This window comes from Sciurus vulgaris (assembly GCF_902686455.1).
Source record: "Sciurus vulgaris genome assembly, chromosome: 3".
Taxonomy (NCBI): Eukaryota; Metazoa; Chordata; class Mammalia; order Rodentia; family Sciuridae; genus Sciurus; species Sciurus vulgaris.
Window position 1 is genome coordinate 39,754,075 of NC_136463.1, and position 20,211 is coordinate 39,774,285.

The window sequence follows — 20,211 nt, forward strand, 5'->3', positions numbered from 1 at the left end:
GACCCGGCCCCGCCCCCGGGCCCGCCACGTGCTTGGTGTGGATTCCGCCCAGTCGGGTTTTGGGGGTGGTGGGGAGTGGAGGTCCTGGAATCCCCAGACCCGCCAGGACTTCCCCAGATGGCTAGAGATCATCTAGTCCTTAAAGGTATTGGTTAAGAAAATGTTGCAATGAGCTTGGCAAAGGTCGCGTCCTCCAAGCTTTTTCCGTATCGCCTCTGTCCTGTGTCACGCGCTGTAAGTACGCGGTAACTTCCTGAATCGAAAAGAGACAGTAGATAGGTGGTAGGTACCTGTCGTGTGAGGAAGCGGTGGGGAGACTAACCCTTTGTTTACATAAAGTGTACTTTCACTTCTAAACCTCAAGTCCGCTTTATGACAGCTTGAGATAGAAAAGAACAGCAGGCTCAGAAGCAAGTAACCTTGTTCAGAGTCCAAAAAGGGCAAACAACTGAGTTTTGTTACATAAAGAACAGATTCCCAAGAACAGAATTCCGGGGGCATTCTTTGTCTCTCTCCCCCACCCCTTTCTTTCTCTCTTTCTCTCTGGTAGTGGTACTTCCCACAACTGAGCTACATCCCCAACTCTTTCACTTTTTTGAGTCAGGGTCTCACCAGGTTGATGGGGCTGGCATCGAGCTTGCCATCCTCCTGCCTCGGCCTCCCAAGTCTCTGGGATCATTGGCGTGCAGCACCACCCAAGAGGATTCTTTGCTGCGTGATAGTTGGACCTTCATTCTGTAGGGGACGGTGAACAACGAAGGAAACTAGGGCGTATGATTACTGTTTAAGTTGGGCCCGGAGTGACTGAGGCAAGGGAACCAAATAGAAGGCCCTTGTGGTGATCCATGTAAAAGATAAGAGTGGCCTGAGGAAGTGCTCATCTTTCTGTTATGAAATAAGGATGACTTGAGTGAGCAGATAGAGGCTATCAACTGAACTAGAAAATGAGAGGAGGAGGAAGTACATCTAGTAAAGGGATGAGTTACGTTTGGGTGTCTTAATTTGGTTGATTGAGACTAATGTTGATTCCAGTGTTCAAAGTGTACTAAAGCCGTTGTCTTTTCTGTAATGTGTGGCAGAATAACAATCCTCAAAATAGGAAGGCCTCAGAAGTCTCACACCCTAACTCCAGTGATTCTGAACATTTCTACCACTGCATTGACAGCATTTTGATTTGAAACTCTTAACTGGTATTCATCTATTCCCTTAACACTGTGCTATCCAATGCTGTCATAATCACTAACAACATGTGGCTTTTAAACACTTGAAAAGTGGCTAATGTAAATTGAGAGAGGGCGTTGCATGCTTGTAGTCCTAGTGGCTCAGAAGGATCGAGAATTCAAAGCCAGTCTCAGCAACTTAAAAAGGCACTTAGCAACAGCAAGACTCTGTCTCTAATAAAATATTCAAAAAGGGCTGGGGTTGTGGCTCAGTAGTTGAGCATCCCTGGATTCAACCCCCCGTACCCCCTCCAAAAAAATATTGAGAGAGGCTGTTAAGTGTAAAGGGCACACCAATAAATACCCCCAAGAATGTGAAATCTCACTAATACTAATTCAATTACATGTTGAAATGATTTTTGATATGTTGGGTTAAATAAAATATATTGTTAAAATTAATCTCACCTGTTTTACTTTTTTGACAATGTGGCAACTAGGAAATATGAAAGGTGCATGCTTAGCTTGTGCTATATTTCTATTAGATGGCAAAACCCTAGATTTAACACCTATTTACAGAGGGTGGCATGTGTGCCTTGTGCTTCTTTTTAGCCTCCTTGACAGTGCCAGGTACATAGTACACAGAGAAAGTAAATGAAACTTTGAAAGTAATAAGATCCCTTACAAGGATATTTGTTAAATTGTATCTTTGGCAATATTTGCAGACTTGGCTTCTTAATGTTGTTTGGCTTCATTGGAGCTCCATGGCACCCCTATAATGATCTCTGACTCAGGTCCTCTGCTATGAAATGAACTAGGTGGGAAGGCTGGCAGTTGCATCTCTTTAGAAAGGTGGGAGCTGCTCTCCCAAGGAGCGTGTCAAGTATAGTGGGGAAAACTGCTTTGGAATAACAGATTGAGTGTTATGTTCCACCACAACCTGTGTGACCTTCATCCGTCTTATTCTCTGAGCTCTTAGTTTTCTTGATGAAATGACAGTAGTTTTACATTTTACATGTAGGTCTGTGATCCATTTTGAGTTAGTTTTTGTGAAGGATAGTCTGTTATTTTGATTCTTTTTTTTATTGTTTTCTGCATGTGCATGTCCAAGTTATTCAAGCACAAGTTCTTGAAAGGCTCTTTTCTCTATTTCATGCTTTTACTCCTTTGTCAAAGATAATTTTACTGTATTTGTGAGTCTACTTCTGGACTCTTTTTTTTTTTCTTTTTTTGATACTGGGAATTGAACCCAGAGGCACTTAACCACTGAGCTACATCCCCAGCCCTTTTATTTTGAGACAGGATCTAAGTAAGTTGCTTAGGGCCTCACTAAATTGCCTAGACGTCCCTTAAATGTCACAATCCTCCTGCCTCAGCCTAACAAATTGCTGGGATTATAGGCCTGTGCTATCACACCTGGCTTGGGTTCTGTGTTTTGTTTTTTTGTTTTTTTAAACCACTGACCTATTTGTTTGTTTCATCAATAACACACTGTCTTGATCACTGTAGCTTTATAATAAATCTTCACATCAGGTGGTGTTGGTCTACCGACATTGTTGTTTTTCTTCAATGTTGTGGGTCTTTTACTTCATATAAATTATAGGATCATTTCCTTAAGATAATATTCACAAAATAACTTACTGGGATTTTGATTGGGATTGCACTGCATCTGTAGATCAAGTTGGGAAGACCTGACATCTTTACAGTATTGAGTCTCTTATCTACAAACATTGAGTATCTCTCCATTTATTTTGTTCTTTGATTTCTTCAAAGTTTTGTAGTTTTCCTTATATAGATCTTGTACATATTTTGCTAGATTTATACTTAAATAATTCATTTTGGGTGGAGTGAAATAAGGATAAAATTACCTTTTGTGATTATGGTAGTTAAATAAGATGACTAATATTAACTTGCAAACTGTTTAGCCCTTAGAGGTATTTCAGTTAATGTACATTCTCCTCCACCTTCCAGTATGGATACAGTAATCCCACTGCAGAGTTTAGTCACTCCTTGTTGGATTATTTAGTTATTTACTGAATGCCTACTCTGTATCAGGCACAATTCTCAAACCTGGAATACAGCAAAAATTCCTACCAGCAGGAAGCCAACAGGCTAGTGTGGGACATAGCAAACAAACTAGTAAAATACATAGGCTGTAAGGTGTGAATGGGTACTATTGCAGAGAGAGGGAGAAGAGGATCAGAGGTGTGGCACATGGGGCCAGAGATGCAGTAAAGATCAGGAAGGATTCACCAACTACAACAGAAAAGACTAAATGAAAGAAATTGGGAGTGGTGGCTCATGCCTGTAATCCCAACGACTTGGGAGGCTGAGGCAGGAACATCACAAGTTTGAAACCAGCTTCAAAGATTTAGCAAGACCCTGTCTCAAAATAAAGAATAAAAAGGATAGGGTATGTAGCTCAGTGGAAGAGCACCCCTGGGTTCAATCCCTGGTACCCCCCCCCAAAAAAAAAAAAGTTAATGAAAGAGAGAGCCATATGCCCATCTAGGGTAGAGGGAGTATCAAGGGAAGACCAGGAGGCCAGAATGTGCCTGTCACATTGGGAGAACAACTTAAGTGGCTCAAGTTAAGTTTGAGAAGAGCAGAGGATGAGGTCAGCAAAGAGCTCCTGCAGGGCCCTAAACCATTACAAAGACAGTAGCTTTTAGTCCAGGTGAAATGGGAAGCTAATGGATTGCCTTGCACAGAGAAATGATGTGATCTGACTCAGGTTTTAACAGGATCACTATCACTCTGGCTGCTGTGTCCAGAGTTGGAAAATGAGTTAGGTAGCTACTGTGATCACCTGGAGAAAAATGAGGGCAGCTTTGGTGGCAGCAGTGAAAGTAGTGAGAAATAACTGAGGCTTATGGACCCATACTAGGGGGTCTGGATGGGTGCAGGGTGTCCTGGAACTCATTGAATTTTTATACAAATGTTTGTGTGCATGCGCATTTTGTGGGGGAGAATATCTTTTGGAGTCAAAGCAAAACCATGGTGGTGAATAATCAGGACACTCCATGCCTATTTCTAGCTATTCAAAAATCTATGATTAACTCCTTTCTTCAGACATTGGTCATAAATCCTCCAGGGCATTGGTCTTGTTTGTTTCTCAGAGTCAACACCACTCTCTTTCAGACTATCATTCCTGACTTCCAGTTTAGATTCATTAGAGTTGTTAAGAAGAAATGAAGATCACAGGGAGATGTGTAGATTCTGTATATTTTCTATGCTGCTCACTGGAAGCTGGGAAGCCACAGGAAGGAATAGGGGAAAGGTTTCACATCTTCCTAGAGAGGATGGGCACTCATGAAGTTAGTTTCCTCTCAGTGGATTCTCTTCTTTAATAAGCTCTGCTCTGTGAATCACATAAATCTCTGCAGTGAAAGCCAATTTTACGGTTTGGTTTGCTTAATAGTCGCACAATTAAAGTAAGTTGTAAAAAATGGTGGTGGTGTTTGCCAGGATAAATATTTAAAAGGGAACAGCTGTAGGAAGATATAATAATTCAAATCAGTCCATGGTTTTTCATTCTTAGTACAGGCTGCAGAAGTTGGTTCTTAACCAGAGGTGTTTCCTGGCCTCTCCTTTGAACATCTTGTGCTACAGCTACCAGGCTTAGGTAGGGAGGAGCTGAGAGGAGCAAAGCTTTGGGAGTGGCTGGTGCATGGCAGAGCTGGGAGACTGGTTCTGGAGAGACTGGTTCTGGGAGCATGGTTCTGGAGCAGGACTGAGAAGAGGGTTGAGGTGTGGGGAAGACTCCATGTGGTTGTCGCCATCCTTCAGTTCCTGAGTTGGGTTTTCTAGTGTGAAGTCCTGGTGGATATGTTTTTCAGGAAAAAAAATTAATGCTTTTAAGAGGAAATGTGGTTTATAAAGAGTTAAGCCTATTTGGGAAGCAGATTTCAGTTCTTATCCTCCTCTGGGCACAGCTGGTTGACTGGTAATGTTGGTGATTGCCCAACACTTTGGTTTGGAGGCAGAGGTTGAAGACAGCCTCTTTTCTTTTAAGATAGACTTTTTTTTTTTTTTTTTTTTTTAAACTAGGGATTGAACCCAGGGGTGCTTTTATCACTGAGCTACATCCTCACCCTTTTTTTTTTTTTTTTTTGAATCAAAGGAATGTTTATTACAGCATTCATTGCTCTACCTTCTCTATGAATAAATCCATACAGAGTTGGGTATTAGGACCATGATATATACAGAAAGGAAGAGCATTGCATTAAGGCTCAGGGATAGTCAAGTCATCAGGCTTGGCATCCTCCCATTTTCAAGTACACTAACAAGACTACTGGGATCCCCATTGCAGTGGAAACAGTAGAACCCATGCTGCAGGGTCTTTTCAGAATTTGGGGGTCCATGGAAGGTGTAAGCTAGGATCCAGGTCTAAAAGTCCCAGCCTTCTCTGCCACCTCTAAAACTACCATCAGGTTTTGGTGAAAGAGCTCACCCCTGGTGCACATTTCCAGGGAGTAGAATGGATTCTTGAGGGCAGAGTCTGAGTAAATTTCATAAATTTTTTGAAGAACAGAATCTATTCCAGCTTGCCCAGTTTCTGCCAGCACCACAACCTTGATGCCTGTCGGTGTCTAGAAGCAGTGCAGTTTGAATGTGTCTGTCTCCAGCATCTCCATGCCTGAGCGTCCCTGTTTGGGAAACAGCTGGGAGCTAGTGGCAAGGAGCGAATGGAATGTGGAGGTCAGCGTGAGCTTCTCATGGGAGATGAGGCGAACCAACCAAATTGAATGGACACCAGCTAATTAGCAAGTTAGCAGTGTTATCCAGATGCTCCAGCACCTCTTTTCCATCGGCTACATACTGCCCTTCACACCCACGCTATTGATGGCCAGCACTGTATGGCCCGTGTTAGGAAGAACTTGACACAGGCAACACCATTTTGAAACATATCCTCCATCTTAGAACATGAGTCACCTCACAGTCACTCTGAGTCAGCCTGACCTTCAACCCCAGAGATACTTCATTATCATGCAAAGAAAGGAAATTGCTATCTGGGATTGGAATTCTGAAAACACCTGGTTTGACATGGAACAGTGACCACCTCACAGAATGGAAGTGACCACAAGGACCCTTCCTGACAACCCCCTAGCAATGACCTAACCACAAACCTTCCTCCCTCATGCTCCTATAATTACCTGAGGCTTTAAGCAGAAGATGGGTCTCAGTCTCCACTGGGCCCCTTCTGCAGGTTTGTCCCTAATAAACCTGTGTTACTGTTGAGCCACTTCTCTCTCTTGATTTCCTTTCTTAGCTTCTTTCCTTACAGTCCACCCGAATGCCATCTTGCTGTCTGAAGGCAACTAGCACATGCTCTCATGTAGCTTGATAGCAGATCCAGTGGATATCTGAATGTTTCCTCAGCCTCAACCGGTGGCTAGCAGTTGTCCAATCAGTAAATCAGGCCGCTGCTTTTTTTCATCTCATATGTGCTAAAAATCACCATTGAAACTGCTGCTGCTCAGGAACTTGTATCCAGCCTCTTCTCCAAGTCCTCACAACTGCCATCCCTTTTTATTTTTATTTTGAGACAGGCCTCACTAAGTTGCTTAGGGTCTTGCTCAGTTGCTGAGGCTGGTCTCAACTTGTGATCCTCCTGCCTCAGCCTCCCAAGTCACTGGGACTACAGGTGTGTGCCACCATGCCCAGCTGACAGGCACTTCTATTGCTCTTGTTCCTCTTACCTCTCCCTTATTCCAGAGCCCCTCCCCTCCTCTCTCTTTTGCTGGACAGTTCTGCCTACGCCCTCTTGCTGAAGGCTACTGATCTGAGCAGCCCATTGTGCCTCTCTCACCTGCCTGCAGTTCCTGTCTTGGTCTTGATGATGATTTGTGTGGGAGGATCCTTAGGGAGCACCCAGGCAGCCTAATGCACATGATAAAACTAAGGCTTTGAGGAAGCAGGATAGGTGGCTCTTGCATAGATAGTGAGGGCAGAAGTGGGACTCCAACCCGAGGCTTTTTTTTTTTTTTCCAGAGTCCTTTCCTTAAGTGACTATTTTCTAAAAAAGAAAAGCTTTTCTACTTTCCCTGTGGTCTCCTTCGGAAGGATCTAGAAGCTGGGGATTCAAGAGTCACTCCATAACTGCAAGGAAAATCCCTATTGAAAGAAAGAATTGTTCAGTTTTGTCTGTCACCACTATCTTTCCCAATTGAGGAAGATTAGGCTTCCTCAGAAACTTTGCTCTTCTTTCCCACACTGCATTTCTACTTCTAAGTGGAAGTCTAAATTCCTTGGGTCACGCACAAGGTTCTTATCTAGCCCCAGCAGAGTTCTTGTCCTACCTGTCACCACTTATTTGAAATAAAGGCTCAAGGCCATGTCTCATTGTCTGTGTCCTCAATGTACTTCTCTTCTTCAGTGCTTCGCAAACCGTCCTCATCCTTGGGGCCGTGCTCAAATTTTATATCCTCAGAGCCTTTCCCAACACTTCCTATAGGCAGTTACTCCCTCCAGCATGCCCCCCAATCACCATGTTGCACAAGCACGCTAATTTTATTACATGATGTTATAATTAGTTGTATACATTTAAACCAGTGTTTGTCACTGGAGGACAGTTTGCCCCCAGGGGACATTTGGCAATATCTGGAGTAATTTTTGGTTAACACAATGGAGTGGTGGCTTTTGATGATGTCACTAGCATTCTGGGGTTGAGGCTAGGGATGCTGCTAAACACCTTACAACATAGGACAGCCCCCTCCCCACCGCCCCCCAGGAATTATCTAGCTACAAATGTCATTTCATGCAGAAGCTGAGAAACCCTGGTTTAAACCAAGATCCATTCACTTCAAGACCACATCTTATTCATCTCCACTGGCAAGTGGAGATTCTCAGTAAATAAATATACAAATGAATGGGGACTAATGGATCTAAGCATTCTTGGAAAGTACCTCTTCTTAATCCAGGCTCTTTGCTATTTCTGGATTATCCAAAACTGCCCACCCTTTAGTGTTTTCCCTAAGATACCCTTTTGGGGCTGGTGACATGGAGAAATGATAGTGCCCTGGAACCCAGAAACCATATAATAACAACAGCTAACAGTGCTAAGTGCGTCAAATGCTATGTTAAAAGCATCTATACAAATTTAACTACTTAAATCTCTCAGAAATCCTTGAAGGTAGGAACTTATCTCCTATTTTGTACCTAAGCAAATAACAATGAAAAAACCAGGGTGACCCAAGGTCACCTTGTTAAAGAGTGGTTGTATCAATCCATTTTCCATTAGTATAACAAAATAACTGAAGCTGGGTACCTTTATAAAGAAGAGAGGTTTACTTAGCTCACACTCCAGGAGTTCAAGGGCATAGTCCTGGCAATAGCTTGACTCTGTGAAGGATGGTATACAGTGGCAGGAGCATGTGCAGAAGCAAGAGACCACATTGTAGGACAGAGGCCAGAAAATGACTCAGGGTTCAGGCTCAAACTTTTATAATAGCTTATCTCCAGAGAACTAATATAGGGGTCCCATAGAACTACCTTAATCCCTTCATAGGGTAGGCCCCAGTGACCTGAGGACCCCTACCAAGCCTTACCTCTGTAGGATCCCACCCAGCTCCCAACACTGAGGACCAAGGTCTCAACCTTTGGCGAACCACATCTGAACCACAGCAGTGGTGGATCACAGGCACTATGTAACTATTGGTGCCATTTGGAACATCTGGGAACTGAAGTTACCATTCTTCCCATCAGAGGACAAAGGAGTAAACTCTATTGTTGATGAAATGGGGGAAAGGCAGGATGGGAGTGTGTGGAGAGAATCAGTGGATAACAAACTTCAAAAAAATAGGGCTTCCTAGCCCTGCCAAGGTTTCTGAGGAGTACTGAGCTCTCTTGACCTTGAAAGTCAACTTCATTTTTTTTCTTAAGTGCCATGAATTGAACCTAGGGCTTTGGGCATGCTAGGCACGTTACATCCCCAGCCCTTTTTATATTTATTTTGAGACAGGGTTTCACTAAATTCCCCTGCCTGGCCTTGAACTTGCAATCTTCTTGTCTTAGTTTCCCGAGTAGCTGTGATTATAGGCATGATGTGCTACCATGCCTGGCTTCTGTAATCTTAATTCTTGCTATTTTGAAGGATCATCTCCCATTTTATATACTTCATTTTTAAATATAGAAAGATGTCTCTGGGGGGCAGGGGATATAACTCAGTGGTATAACATGGGGCCCTGGGCTTGATTCCTAGTACTGCAAACAAACAAACAGTTGTTAGGGGTGGTGGTGCGGGGGAGGGGGGGTGGGCATAGAAGAATGAAGGAACTTTGGATGGTGTAGAGGAAAATAGGGTGGGAGGGGATAGGGGACAGAAAGATAGAAACAGTATTACCCCATGTATATGTATGACTACATGAATGATGTGAATCTACATTGTGTACAACCATAGAAATGAAAAGTTGTACCCCATTTGTGTACAACGAATCAAAATGCAGTCTGTAAAAATAAAAAAAGTTTTAATAAAAAAAATTGCAACTGGGAATTAATCTACATCTAGTCTTACTTTAGCAATTAACTTGCTAAACTAAGTGACCTGGACAAGTCATAGATCTAGAATAATAATTAGGTAATAAAAGTTGCTTTACTTCTCTGGGGTATGTTGAGACATCAAAACTAATGTGAAGGAGAAAAGATACTCTCACTATGCAAACACATTAATATTAATAGGGATGCATGGTGATAATAGGAGGAATAGGAGCTTTTGGATTGTTTCCTTTCACAAGTTGCTTCACTTCTTAGCCTCCGTTTCCTCATCTGTAAAATGAAGATGTATACTTTACAAGGTTGTTGTGAGGGTTAGCGATGGTATATGTCAAGCCTTAGCATAACGCCAGACACATGGTATGTATCTAATACCATGTTATTAATCATCTGACCCCCTGGCTTGACTGAAATTGCCTTACAACTTACAAAACAACTGACAAAACAAGTAAACACAAGGAAAACAATGCCAGGCCCAGAGACACACACCTCTAATTCTGGAGACTCAGGAGACTGAAGCAGAAGGATTCAAAGGTCAGCCTGGGCAACTCAGCAAGACCGTCTCAAATTAAAAAAATAAAAAGAACTGGGGGTGTATCTCAGTGGCAAAGTGCCCCTAGGTTCAATCCCCATTTTGAGGTAGCTGGCTGGGAGGAAGAAAACAACCACCCAGTGTGGTCCTTACCACTCCCTAAAGGTGACCGCTGGCTCCCAAGTGAGCACAATTCTGCCAAAAGCTGTTAGCAAAATGGTGGTGCAGCCAGATGGAACTCAGTTCCTCCTCTGAGACTGGGAGTGCTTTCAGTGAAGGATGGCTGAGTGCAAAGATTCACTGAAATGGCTTTGACTGCCAAGTGATGGGAGGAGGGAGCCAAATTGCAATGGTGAAGGCTGAGAGCAGCTGGGAGGCAGTGTGTACTTGCTGACTCTTTTGATCTTTCCCTGCTTCTGATTCATTTTATTCCTCTATTCTCCACTTAAGAGTCTTCAAGGCAATCAGTGCTGCCCACAGCTCCCTCTAACATATGGACATTCCCTTTTGCTTGTTTGGTGTCATGAGGAATTCGTATTAGCTGCTAAAAGTGGAGGTGGCCCATCGCACTCTAGAGGTTGTGGTGTACACCTCAAGGGGCTCGTGTGCTCAGAATAGGTAAAGATTTCATGTGCCAAGCAAGTAAGGGAGACACATAGCAGGAAGAGATTTCTTAGCCCTTTGTTCAAATCTTTTATTCTGGTTGCCACTTCTGTGAGTCAGCTTGGTCTTTTTACCACTTTTCCAAGCAACATCCAGTTTTGTGGGTATTATTCATTCAACAGATATTTATTGAACCCTATTATGTGCCTGGAATAATTTTAGTTTGTAACTAAGATAGAGAAGCTCCCTGTGGGAGTTTTACACTCTTATGGGGAGAGACATTAACTTGTGTACAAATAAGCCAATTAAAGATACTAATAGGGCTGGGGATATAGCTCAGTTGGTAGAGTGCTTGCCTTGGAAGCACAAGGCCCTGGGTTCAATCCCCAGCACCGCAACAAAAATAAAAAGATAGTAATAAGTTTAATGAACTTATAATATGGTAGTGACAGGAAGTGACTTTTTATCTCAGAAAGGGACATTGGGACTGAAGACTGTCATGCTACCTGAAGTTACTTTCCAAGCAGAGAAAACTACAGACACAAGCTCTGAAATGGCACATTAGAGGACTAGAAAGCTAGCCAGTGAGAATAGAGGAAGAGTATAGCAGATCAAGTCAAAGAGGTAGCACAATGTAAGGCCCCAGAGCACATTCAGCCCCCATAGCATTTTTGAGATTTCACTAAAAACAAAGACATTTTTGACTTGCAGATTCTTTTGAAAATCAGAAAACAACAAATAAATTCAGCCATTCCATTATTCTGGGATGGAAACAATTGCTTTCAATGTAGAACAATTATATTCTGTCCCCTTCTGTCCTCAATGGAGCTCTTATCAGTTCATATGTGCTATTTACCAACCCTGGAGTACCATGTAGGCTTAATGAAGGACTGGATTTTTTTCTCCTCCGTGTGAGGGAAGCATGTGATGACTTTGTGACTTAATCTAGGTTCTTAAAAGAATCCTAACTTGTTAAAAAAGACTGTGGCCAAAGGTGGGAGGATAGGGCAATAATGAATGAGGTAAAGTGGCTAGGGCCAATGGAGACAGAAGTGGGCAGATTCTGGGAATATTTTAGTGGTAGAGCTGACAGATTTGGGGGATAAAGGAAGGGAATGGATGACTTCCAGGTTTGCCTTGAGCATCCAGGTGGGTAGTGGTACCATTTTCTGAAACAGGACTAGGGAGAACAGATTGGGGAAGAAAATCAAAGTCGCTTGGTTAACTAAATTAAGGAAACCAATTAAAGATCTGAGTGGAATGTTACATAGGCAGTTAAATAACCCAGGAGCTTAGGAGAGGAAGATCACATTGGGGAGATAAACTGGGGATCTTCAGCACATAGATGACATACGAACACATGGAAATGGATGAGATCACTGAGGGTGAAAATGTAGGTAGAAAATAGAATGTAGTGAATTCTGGGATCTTTTTTCCTATTCAGATTTAAATCTTCTAAATTCCTGCTATCATACAGGCTAAAAGAACATTTAGTATTAAAAACAATCTGGTCAGAGCCAGGCTTGATGGAACAAGCTTATAATCCCAGTGATTTGGGAAGCTGGGGTAGGAAGATCCCAAGTTTGAGACCAGCACAGCAAATTCAACAAGGACTACCAGAGCACTAATGATGGTCGGGGCCCCATTCTTAACTGCTCTGGGATTCAGAGTATTGAGATCAGATTTTGAGGGCTTTTTGTCCAAAAGCCCCATTGAGGTTCAAATGCATAGTGACACACACCTGGTACTTAAACCCTTCTTTAATTATGTGACAATTAAGGATTCAACATTCACTGGGTGCACTGGTGCACACTGGTAATCCTAATTAATGCCTCAGGAGGCTGAGGCAGGATTGCAAGTTCGAAGGCAGCCTAAGCAATTCAGTGAGCCTTGTCTGAAAAGTTTAAAAAGGACTACAGATATATAGTTCAGTGGCAAAGCATCCCTTGGTTCAATCCCCCCATATGGGGGGAAAGGGTACAACATTAAGGTTGGGGTTGTAGCTAGGTGGAGTGTTTGCCTAGCATGTGTTAGGCACTAGGTTTGATCCTCAGCACCACATTAAAAAAATAAGTAAAATAAGTATTATGTAAAATAAGTATTATGTAAAAAAATAAGTAAAATAAGTAAAAATAAGTATTATGTAAAAAAGAGTTAAAGTAAGTTCAAATTCCTTACAGCATGTCATTCAAGACCTTCCACATTGTTCATAAACTCTTTCCAACGCTAATTCTCTGTTGCCAGGAATGAACCCTCTGCTCTAGTCATATAAGCCTGCTCACTACTTCCTAAGCATGTTTTATTTTTTTCACCTGGATAAATTTCTCTTTAAATTTGTGTTTTATGGTACACACTAGTCACATATGGCTACTGAATACTTGATATGTGGCCAGTCTAAACTGTGATTTTTAAAAACTCAGATTTTAAAAATGTAGTAGAGAGGGATTCCCAGCTCTGGGGCCCCTTCTCTTTGAACGAGTCTATCTCTTGCAATAAACCTACTTCTTGCTTGCTAAAAATAAAAGTAGAAGTAAAATGTCGCATTAAATATTGATTACATACTGAAATGTTAATATTTTTGATATACTAAATAAAAAAATTAAAACTAAATTCACTCATTTCTTTTTAAGTTGGCTATTAGAAAATTTAAAATATATGTGGCTTGTATTATTTATTGGGCAGTGCTCTATTAGATTACTAACCAAGGTAGAAGTGGGCTCACAATTCAACCCATTTTGTACTTGTTGCATGCTGAAATAATAAAGTGATGAATGACGTAAACATCTAAGAGTGGGCTCAAAGATTTGAGGCACCCTTAGTCATTAAACTGAAATTCCTATCACTGACCAACTGGCAGCTCAAGAAAGCAAAGATTTTTGTGCCAGAGGTGGAAAGACTACACTAGTAACTTGTGCTTCTGCCAGACAACTTCTAGGCACCCACACTAATTAAAAAAACAATACTTTGACTACATCTCTCTCTCCTTTCTTCTTCCAAATGTAGTCACTAAAACAACTCTTCTTATGAACTTTTTATTTTTCTCAGTCCATATCTGATCAGTCTTAGTTACCTTGCTTTTGTACATGTAGTTTTCAAGTAGTCTCCCAGCTTCTTTCTTTCATGTTCATTTCATTCAGATGTTATTAGAATAACATCTGATATTTCTTTGCAGATTCTTTGCTTAAAATACCTCTATTAATTTTCACAGTGCCAACAGGAAGAATTCTTTAGAATTCAAGGCTTTGCAAACCTTTCTTGGTACTTCTGACTATAAAATCTGAGCTTTAGGGAAACTGGAGTGAGTTAATATATGTAAAGCACTTAGAATCCTGCCTGGCCTGTTCTAAGAACTGTTAAATCTCAAGTATTATTTGCATATGCTCATTTTTATTTGAATATGCTGTCTGGATATGCATTTCTGTCTCGAGAACACTAGTTCCCTTTTCCTGTTTAAATACTTCCACCTCCAAAGGGAGGACTGACTTCATCTATTATAAACCAACATAAGGGTAACTGTTACTATTAGAAAAACAAAAACTTAAATGACCTCTCCATAATTAATAAAACCTATAAAAATGAACCCTAATTTATCACAAAATAAAAATTCAGACTGGAAAAGATAGAAATAAAGGTAATAAGTATTTCTTTCATTCAAGAAGCAGGATATTTATGCAATGTTTTAGCACTAAAGCAATTCTGAAAACAACATAAACGTATTCTAGATTAAGGGCAGCTACTCTCCAATTTTGGCATATATTAGAATTACCTGGGAACTTTAATTTTTTTTTTTTTTTTTTTTTTTGCGCGGTGCTAGGGATTGAACCCATGGCCTTGTGCTTGCAAGACCAGCACTCTACCAACTGAGCTACATCCCAGCCCCTACCTGGGAACTTTAAAAAATATAGTTGTCTCTACTGGGGGTAGAGTGTTTTGTCTAATATGTACTAGGTCTGATACCTAATCCTGCAAAAAAAGAAGAAAAAAGAAAAATACAGTTGTCTGAATCCCATTCCACCCAGGTTTACTGAATCTAAGCTCTGATATTTGACTTTTTTTAAAAAAAAACTTCATAGGTGATTCATGTGTACAATTTTATAAGTTTCAAAGTTGATTCTCAAGTACATCCACATCTGACAATCACCAGTCTAGTCAAGAGAAACTGCTTTAAGGAGGCTGGACATGTTTGGCATATATTTTTCTCAGTGTTTTTCTAAAGCACTTTTTTGAAAGCAGAATACCTAGCTAGAGAACCGAGTAACCTAGAATAACTTATGAGTAGTGTTCTTAAGACAATACAAAATATTTCAACCCTTTGATATAGGGATCAGAAAAAATATGTACATCCTAAACAGCAGAGTATATTCATGTAAACACTTGTCTGTTGGTCAGACTTATATTAACTTATAAATTCCAAAACAATTATTTAGGTAAATATATATTTAACTGTATACAATATTTACAACTTACAGATTTTACAACTCAAAATTGAAACACTTAAGCCTTAAAATGTATGAAAAAGTTGGCACTTTGTTATGTAACACTTCAAAAATTTCAAAAGCAATTTTACCTCAAAAATACACCAACATTCCAAAGTGCTGCTGTTCATTGGCTCATTTTATCTCAACGACTGACATGAGTATACAAATCTCTAGGAAAGGAGTAACAGATATATCTATATATTGAAAAGTTTTTTTTTTTTTTTTTAACTATTGAAAAGCTTGGATCTTTAAAACCTTACAATAGCAGTGGATGGTGGGGCACGCCTATAGAATCCCAGCTACTCTGCAGGCTGAGGCAGGAGGATCTCCAAGTTCAATGACAGTCTGGGCAAGTCAGGGAGACCCTGTCTCAAAATAAAAAGGGAGGGGCAGGGGGCTGGGGCTGTGACTCAGTTGTAGAGCTTCAGCAGATCCAATCCCCAGTAAGGTAAGAAACAAAACAACAAAAAAACCTTACAACAAAGCCCCTTTCACCCTCCAATCCTGAGATAACAAGTCCTGTAGTTCTCCCTCATCGTCGCTGTCAGCATTCTCCTCTTCCTTTTTTTGCAGTTCTTTTATGGTCAAAACCTCTTTAAGTTTATTTTTAATTTCATCCTGGCGATTCCGCAGCTTTTCTACCCTACGGTAACACTCTATCTGCTCATCAATCTCCCCAATCTGGCGGTCCAACCGTCCCTCTTCATCCTCTTCTGCGACTATAGCTTCAGAAATAGTGTTGACCTGCCTCATGGCTTTTTGAAATTCGTCCCACTCTTTGTCCATCTGATCCTTTGGAGCATCAACTTTTCGTACCTTTGCATCTACTTCAGGGTCGTCAAAAAATCCTTCCGGTAATGCTTCCGCGGTGTTTTCTTTCCTTTCCACCACTTTTTCATGTATTTCTGCTTTCTCAATAGACCCTGAATGAGGAATTAAGGGGGCCTTGGGAGGATTCGTATTAAAGGAATCGTTTGGCAGCGCACTACTTGTTGCTTCCCGCGAGGAGGAAAGCGAGTGTTCTTTGCCCTGTGCGTTGGGCGGCAGTTTGCTGCCATCCCCTCTTTTTCCTTCTCTTCCTCCCTCCTCTTCCTCCTCTTCCTCCTCCTCATCTTCATATTCAGGGAGTAAACCGAGTCCCGAAGGTTTACTAGGTATCGCTCTAGCGGACTCTTTCCCTGTTTTATCAAAGTTGGTGGAGAAGGAGGACGTGGAGGGCTGTACCTGAGGAACCGAGGAGGCCTTCGCTCTCTTGGCGTCTTGGTTATCCGCATCCGACGCTTTCCTCTTGGCGGACTGAGGCGCTGCGCTGGCAGATGGACCCTGTGTGGCTCCCTTCGCGCCTTTCAGCTCGGCCACTTTCTCTCGGTGCTGCTTTCCCAGGACGTGAGTCTGCCACAGGAGCTCGCTCTTGACCGGGGTGTTACAGAGGGCACAACTCAACTGGCCCAAACGGTTGTACTTCGCGAATGGAGATTCTATCCTTTTCCGGTTAGTGCTCAGACGCTGTTTCTCCTTCATCAATCGCCTGAGTTCTTCCTGATTTACTACTCGCTTCCCGGCCGGAGGCCGAGCGGAGGCGGAGGACGCCATCTTCGCGACCAGATCCCAGGCGATTCTGGCTTCCGTCCCGACGAGGCCTGATTGCGTCACTTCCTGCCGAAGCGACGATTGGTCAAAGCTCCCGAGAAGGGCGTGGCGCCAGGATTTCCCCTCAGAACCACCACAAAGCCTGTCTTTTCCCCGCTCAGCCGTTGGGCTATGGCTGCGATCAAGGCTATAAACTCCAAGGCTGAGGTGGCGCGGGCCCAGGCGGCCTTGGCTGTCAACATATGCGCCGCCCGAGGGCTGCAAGATGTGCTGCGGACCAACTTGGGTCCTAAGGGCACCATGAAAATGTGAGACGGCCGTTAGGGCACCAGGCGGTTTTGGGTTTAGGGCGTCCTCTAAGGCAGAAGTTCCGCGAATACAGTGGAGGTGTCAACTTGTGCGCCTGGCTCCCTTCTTCTCGCTAATTCCCTGAGAGTATCTCTAGCCTGGTGGGGAGGAGGAGAAAAACCTCCCCCGGGGAAGAGTCCCATGAGTAAAGTTTTGACTTGCCCCTCTCACCCCCTTTTTCGTTAAGTTTCACGTGCGGTTAGAAAGCCAGTTCATTTAACGGCCCATTGGAAACGGAAGGCATTTAACTCCTCTTTACTTCTTTTCGTGCTTGGGTTTGAATCCAGAGCTTGGTGTACCCCAGGCAAATGCTGTACCACTGAGTTACACCATCATCCCCAACTCCTCTGCTTTTAAAGACTATGCCCTCAAGTCTATAAATTCGACCCCCTCTCCCCACCCCCTACCCCCTTTCGCCACTTTGTGTTGCGGGGCATCTAAGCCTGGATCTTGCGCGTGCTTGCCGTAAGCTCTACCACGGAGCTAAATTCCCATCCCCTGGACTGATAGTCTTTTTCATGGCAATCAATGTGTTGTCATGGAACGGGTACAGGGTTTGGAGCCAGGCAGGCATAGGTTCAAATTCAAATTTCAAAATATAGCTCTGAGTACTTAGGCAAGTTCCTTGAATGCTCTATGCCTATAGTTCTTGATAGTTGTTCATTGGTTTAGTATGTATTTAGCACCATTATTTTCTTTTTTTATTATTTAAACAAATGGGATACATGTTGTTTCTCTATTTGTACATGGAGTCAAGGCATACCATTTGTGTAATCATAAATTTACATAGGGCAATGTTGTTTGATTCATTCTGTTATTTTTTTCCCTTCCCCCCACCCTCCCACCCCTCTTTTCCCTCTATACAGTCCTTCCTTCCTCCATTCTTACCACCCTCCTTATCCCTAACCCTAACCCTAACCCCTCCTACCCCCCATTATATGTCCTCATCCGCTTATCAGCGAGATCATTTGTCCTTTAGTTTTTTGAGATTGGCTTATCTCACTTAGCATGACATCCTCCAATTTCATCCATTTGCCTGCAAATGCCATAATTTTATCATTCTTCATGGCAGAGTAATATTCCATTGTATATATATGCCACAGTTTCTTTATCCATTCATCAACTGAAGGGCATCTAGGTTGGTTCCACAATCTGGCTATGGTGAATTGAGCAGCTATGAACATTGATGTGGCTGTATCTCTGTAGTATGCTGATTTTAAGTCCTTTGGGTATAGGCCAAGGAGTGGGATAGCTGGGTCAAATGGTGGTTCCATTCCAAGCTTTCTGAGGAATCTCCATACTGCTTTCCAGAATGGCTGCACTAATTTGCAACCCCACCAGCAATGTATGAGTGTACCTTTTTCCCCACATCCTCTCCAACACCTATTGTTTCTTGTATTCTTGATAATCGCCATTCTAATTGGGGCGAGATGGAATCTTAGGGTAGTTTTGATTTGCATTTCTCTTATTACTAGAGATGTTGAACATTTTTTCATATATCTGTCGATTGCTTGTACATCTTCTTCTGTGAAGTGTCTGTTCATCTCCTTAGCCCATTCGTTGATTGGGTTATTTGTATTCTTGGTGTAGAGTTTTTTGAGTTCTTTATAGATTCTGGAAATTAGCGCTCTATCTGAAGTATGAGTGGCCACTCTGTAGGCTTTCTCTTCACATTACTGATAGTTTCCTTTGCTGAGAGAAAGCTTTTTAGTTTGAATCTATCCCAGTTGTTGATTCTTGCTTTTATTTCTTGTGCTATGGGAGTCCTGTTAAGGAAGTCTGATCCTAAGCCAACAAGTTGAAGGTTTGGATGTACTTTTTTTTCTATAAGATGCAGGGTCTCTGGTCTGATTCCGAGGTCCTTGATCCATTTTGAGTTGATTTTTGTGCAGGGTGAGAGATAGGGGTTTAATTTCATTCTGTTGCATATGGTTTTCCAGTTTTCCCAGCACCATTTGTTGAAGAGGCTATCTTTTCTCCATTGCATATTTTTGGCACCTTTGTCTAGTAACCATTATTTTCTTTACATAAGTGGAGAGGATACTGGTGAGAGCAAAAGGGTGTAAGATAAACATCCTGACAGGAAAGAGAACTGATATTAATGGTAAAAGAAGGCATTAGATGCTGGGAAAACATGACAAAGATAGTTTCAGTTCTTAAGAAGATCTGGTAGAGACAAAGGTGCTAATTATATATAGATGTATATGATTATACTGAAGAAAGGGACTAATTACTGATGGCAGAAGGTAAAGCCTCTCAAATAACATATGATGTTTGATCATAGTCTTAAAAGAAGAATGAGTTCACCAGTTGGAAAAGGTAGTACAAGGCCTCCTAAGTAGAGTAATTTCAGGAATAAGAAAACCCAACAATATAAACATAACAAACAAAAAAATTTGGCAATTTAAGGAAACCAAAATACTTGGTTTGTAGGAAGATGGTAGAGGAGGAAGAAAGATAGACAAGTCAGATTGGGAAAGGTCAAGTATGTCATTGCTAAATTAGTTTGGATTTTACCTTGAAGGTGATGGAGAACATAAAAATTATTGAGGGATTTTTGAGTCACATTACTTTTTAGAAAGATAAATGTGTGGAAGTTAAATTCAAATTTGGAGATAATCAGGATGCTGTTCAAGTAGTTCAGGATAGGATGATAATGACAGTGGAAATGGGGAGAAGGGGATATGACTCAGATATTTAGATCATAGAATTAACAGAGCTTGGTAATCTAACAACTGTGATGGATGAGGGGAACTAAGATGAATGAATGAATGATTGATAACATTTACCAAAATTAAAAATCTGCTGGAAATTTGCAAACATGTGCTTTGTTACTCATACTCCTCTTTGACCCATGTTCCTATCTCCTCAAGCACTCTCTAATGCTCCATTTGGTCTGAATTCACCATAAATCCACCTTGGGAGAAATGATCCTGTGAACTGCAAATAGTGGTAGTTACTGTGGTATTACTCCATGGCACAATGGAGTTTTCAAAGCCCTGCTTCCTGT

The 20,211-nt window shown here is 41.8% G+C and overlaps 2 protein-coding genes and 1 pseudogene across 8 annotated transcripts in view; 1 reads left to right on the top strand and 2 right to left on the bottom strand.

Annotated features, from left to right (window-relative positions):
* The first annotated feature begins 28 nt into the window (after positions 1 to 28).
* Positions 29 to 20,211, top strand: part of CCT6B (chaperonin containing TCP1 subunit 6B) — a 67,694-nt gene continuing 47,511 nt past the window's right edge. For 5 of the 6 annotated variants that reach the window (XM_079135424.1, XM_079135425.1, XM_079135427.1 and 2 more), the window contains exon 1: positions 17,010 to 17,161. In XM_079135424.1, the coding sequence (XP_078991550.1) occupies positions 17,025 to 17,161 (137 nt within the window). In that variant the 5' untranslated portion in view covers positions 17,010 to 17,024. Of the gene's footprint in view, positions 235 to 17,009; positions 17,162 to 20,211 lie in introns of those variants that run through there. The other variant, XM_079135428.1, reaches the window with a different exon arrangement.
* LOC306657577 (trafficking protein particle complex subunit 4-like) lies at positions 2,520 to 6,299 on the bottom strand (annotated as a pseudogene). The gene is made up of 2 exons: positions 6,287 to 6,299; positions 2,520 to 6,036 (listed from the first exon to the last, which is right to left on the bottom strand). The product of its transcript is annotated as a trafficking protein particle complex subunit 4-like (transcript).
* On the bottom strand, positions 14,960 to 16,980 carry ZNF830 (zinc finger protein 830). Its single transcript, XM_079135436.1, has one exon. The coding sequence runs from the start codon at positions 16,854 to 16,856 to the stop codon at positions 15,738 to 15,740; it is 1,119 nt and encodes a 372-aa protein (XP_078991562.1). The 5' UTR covers positions 16,857 to 16,980; the 3' UTR covers positions 14,960 to 15,737.

What these genes read in the sequence shown, in the direction of transcription:
- ZNF830 (XM_079135436.1), bottom strand. Translation starts at nt 16,856, where the DNA reads ATGGCGTCCTCCGCCTCCGCTCGGCCTCCGGCCGGGAAGCGAGTAGTA.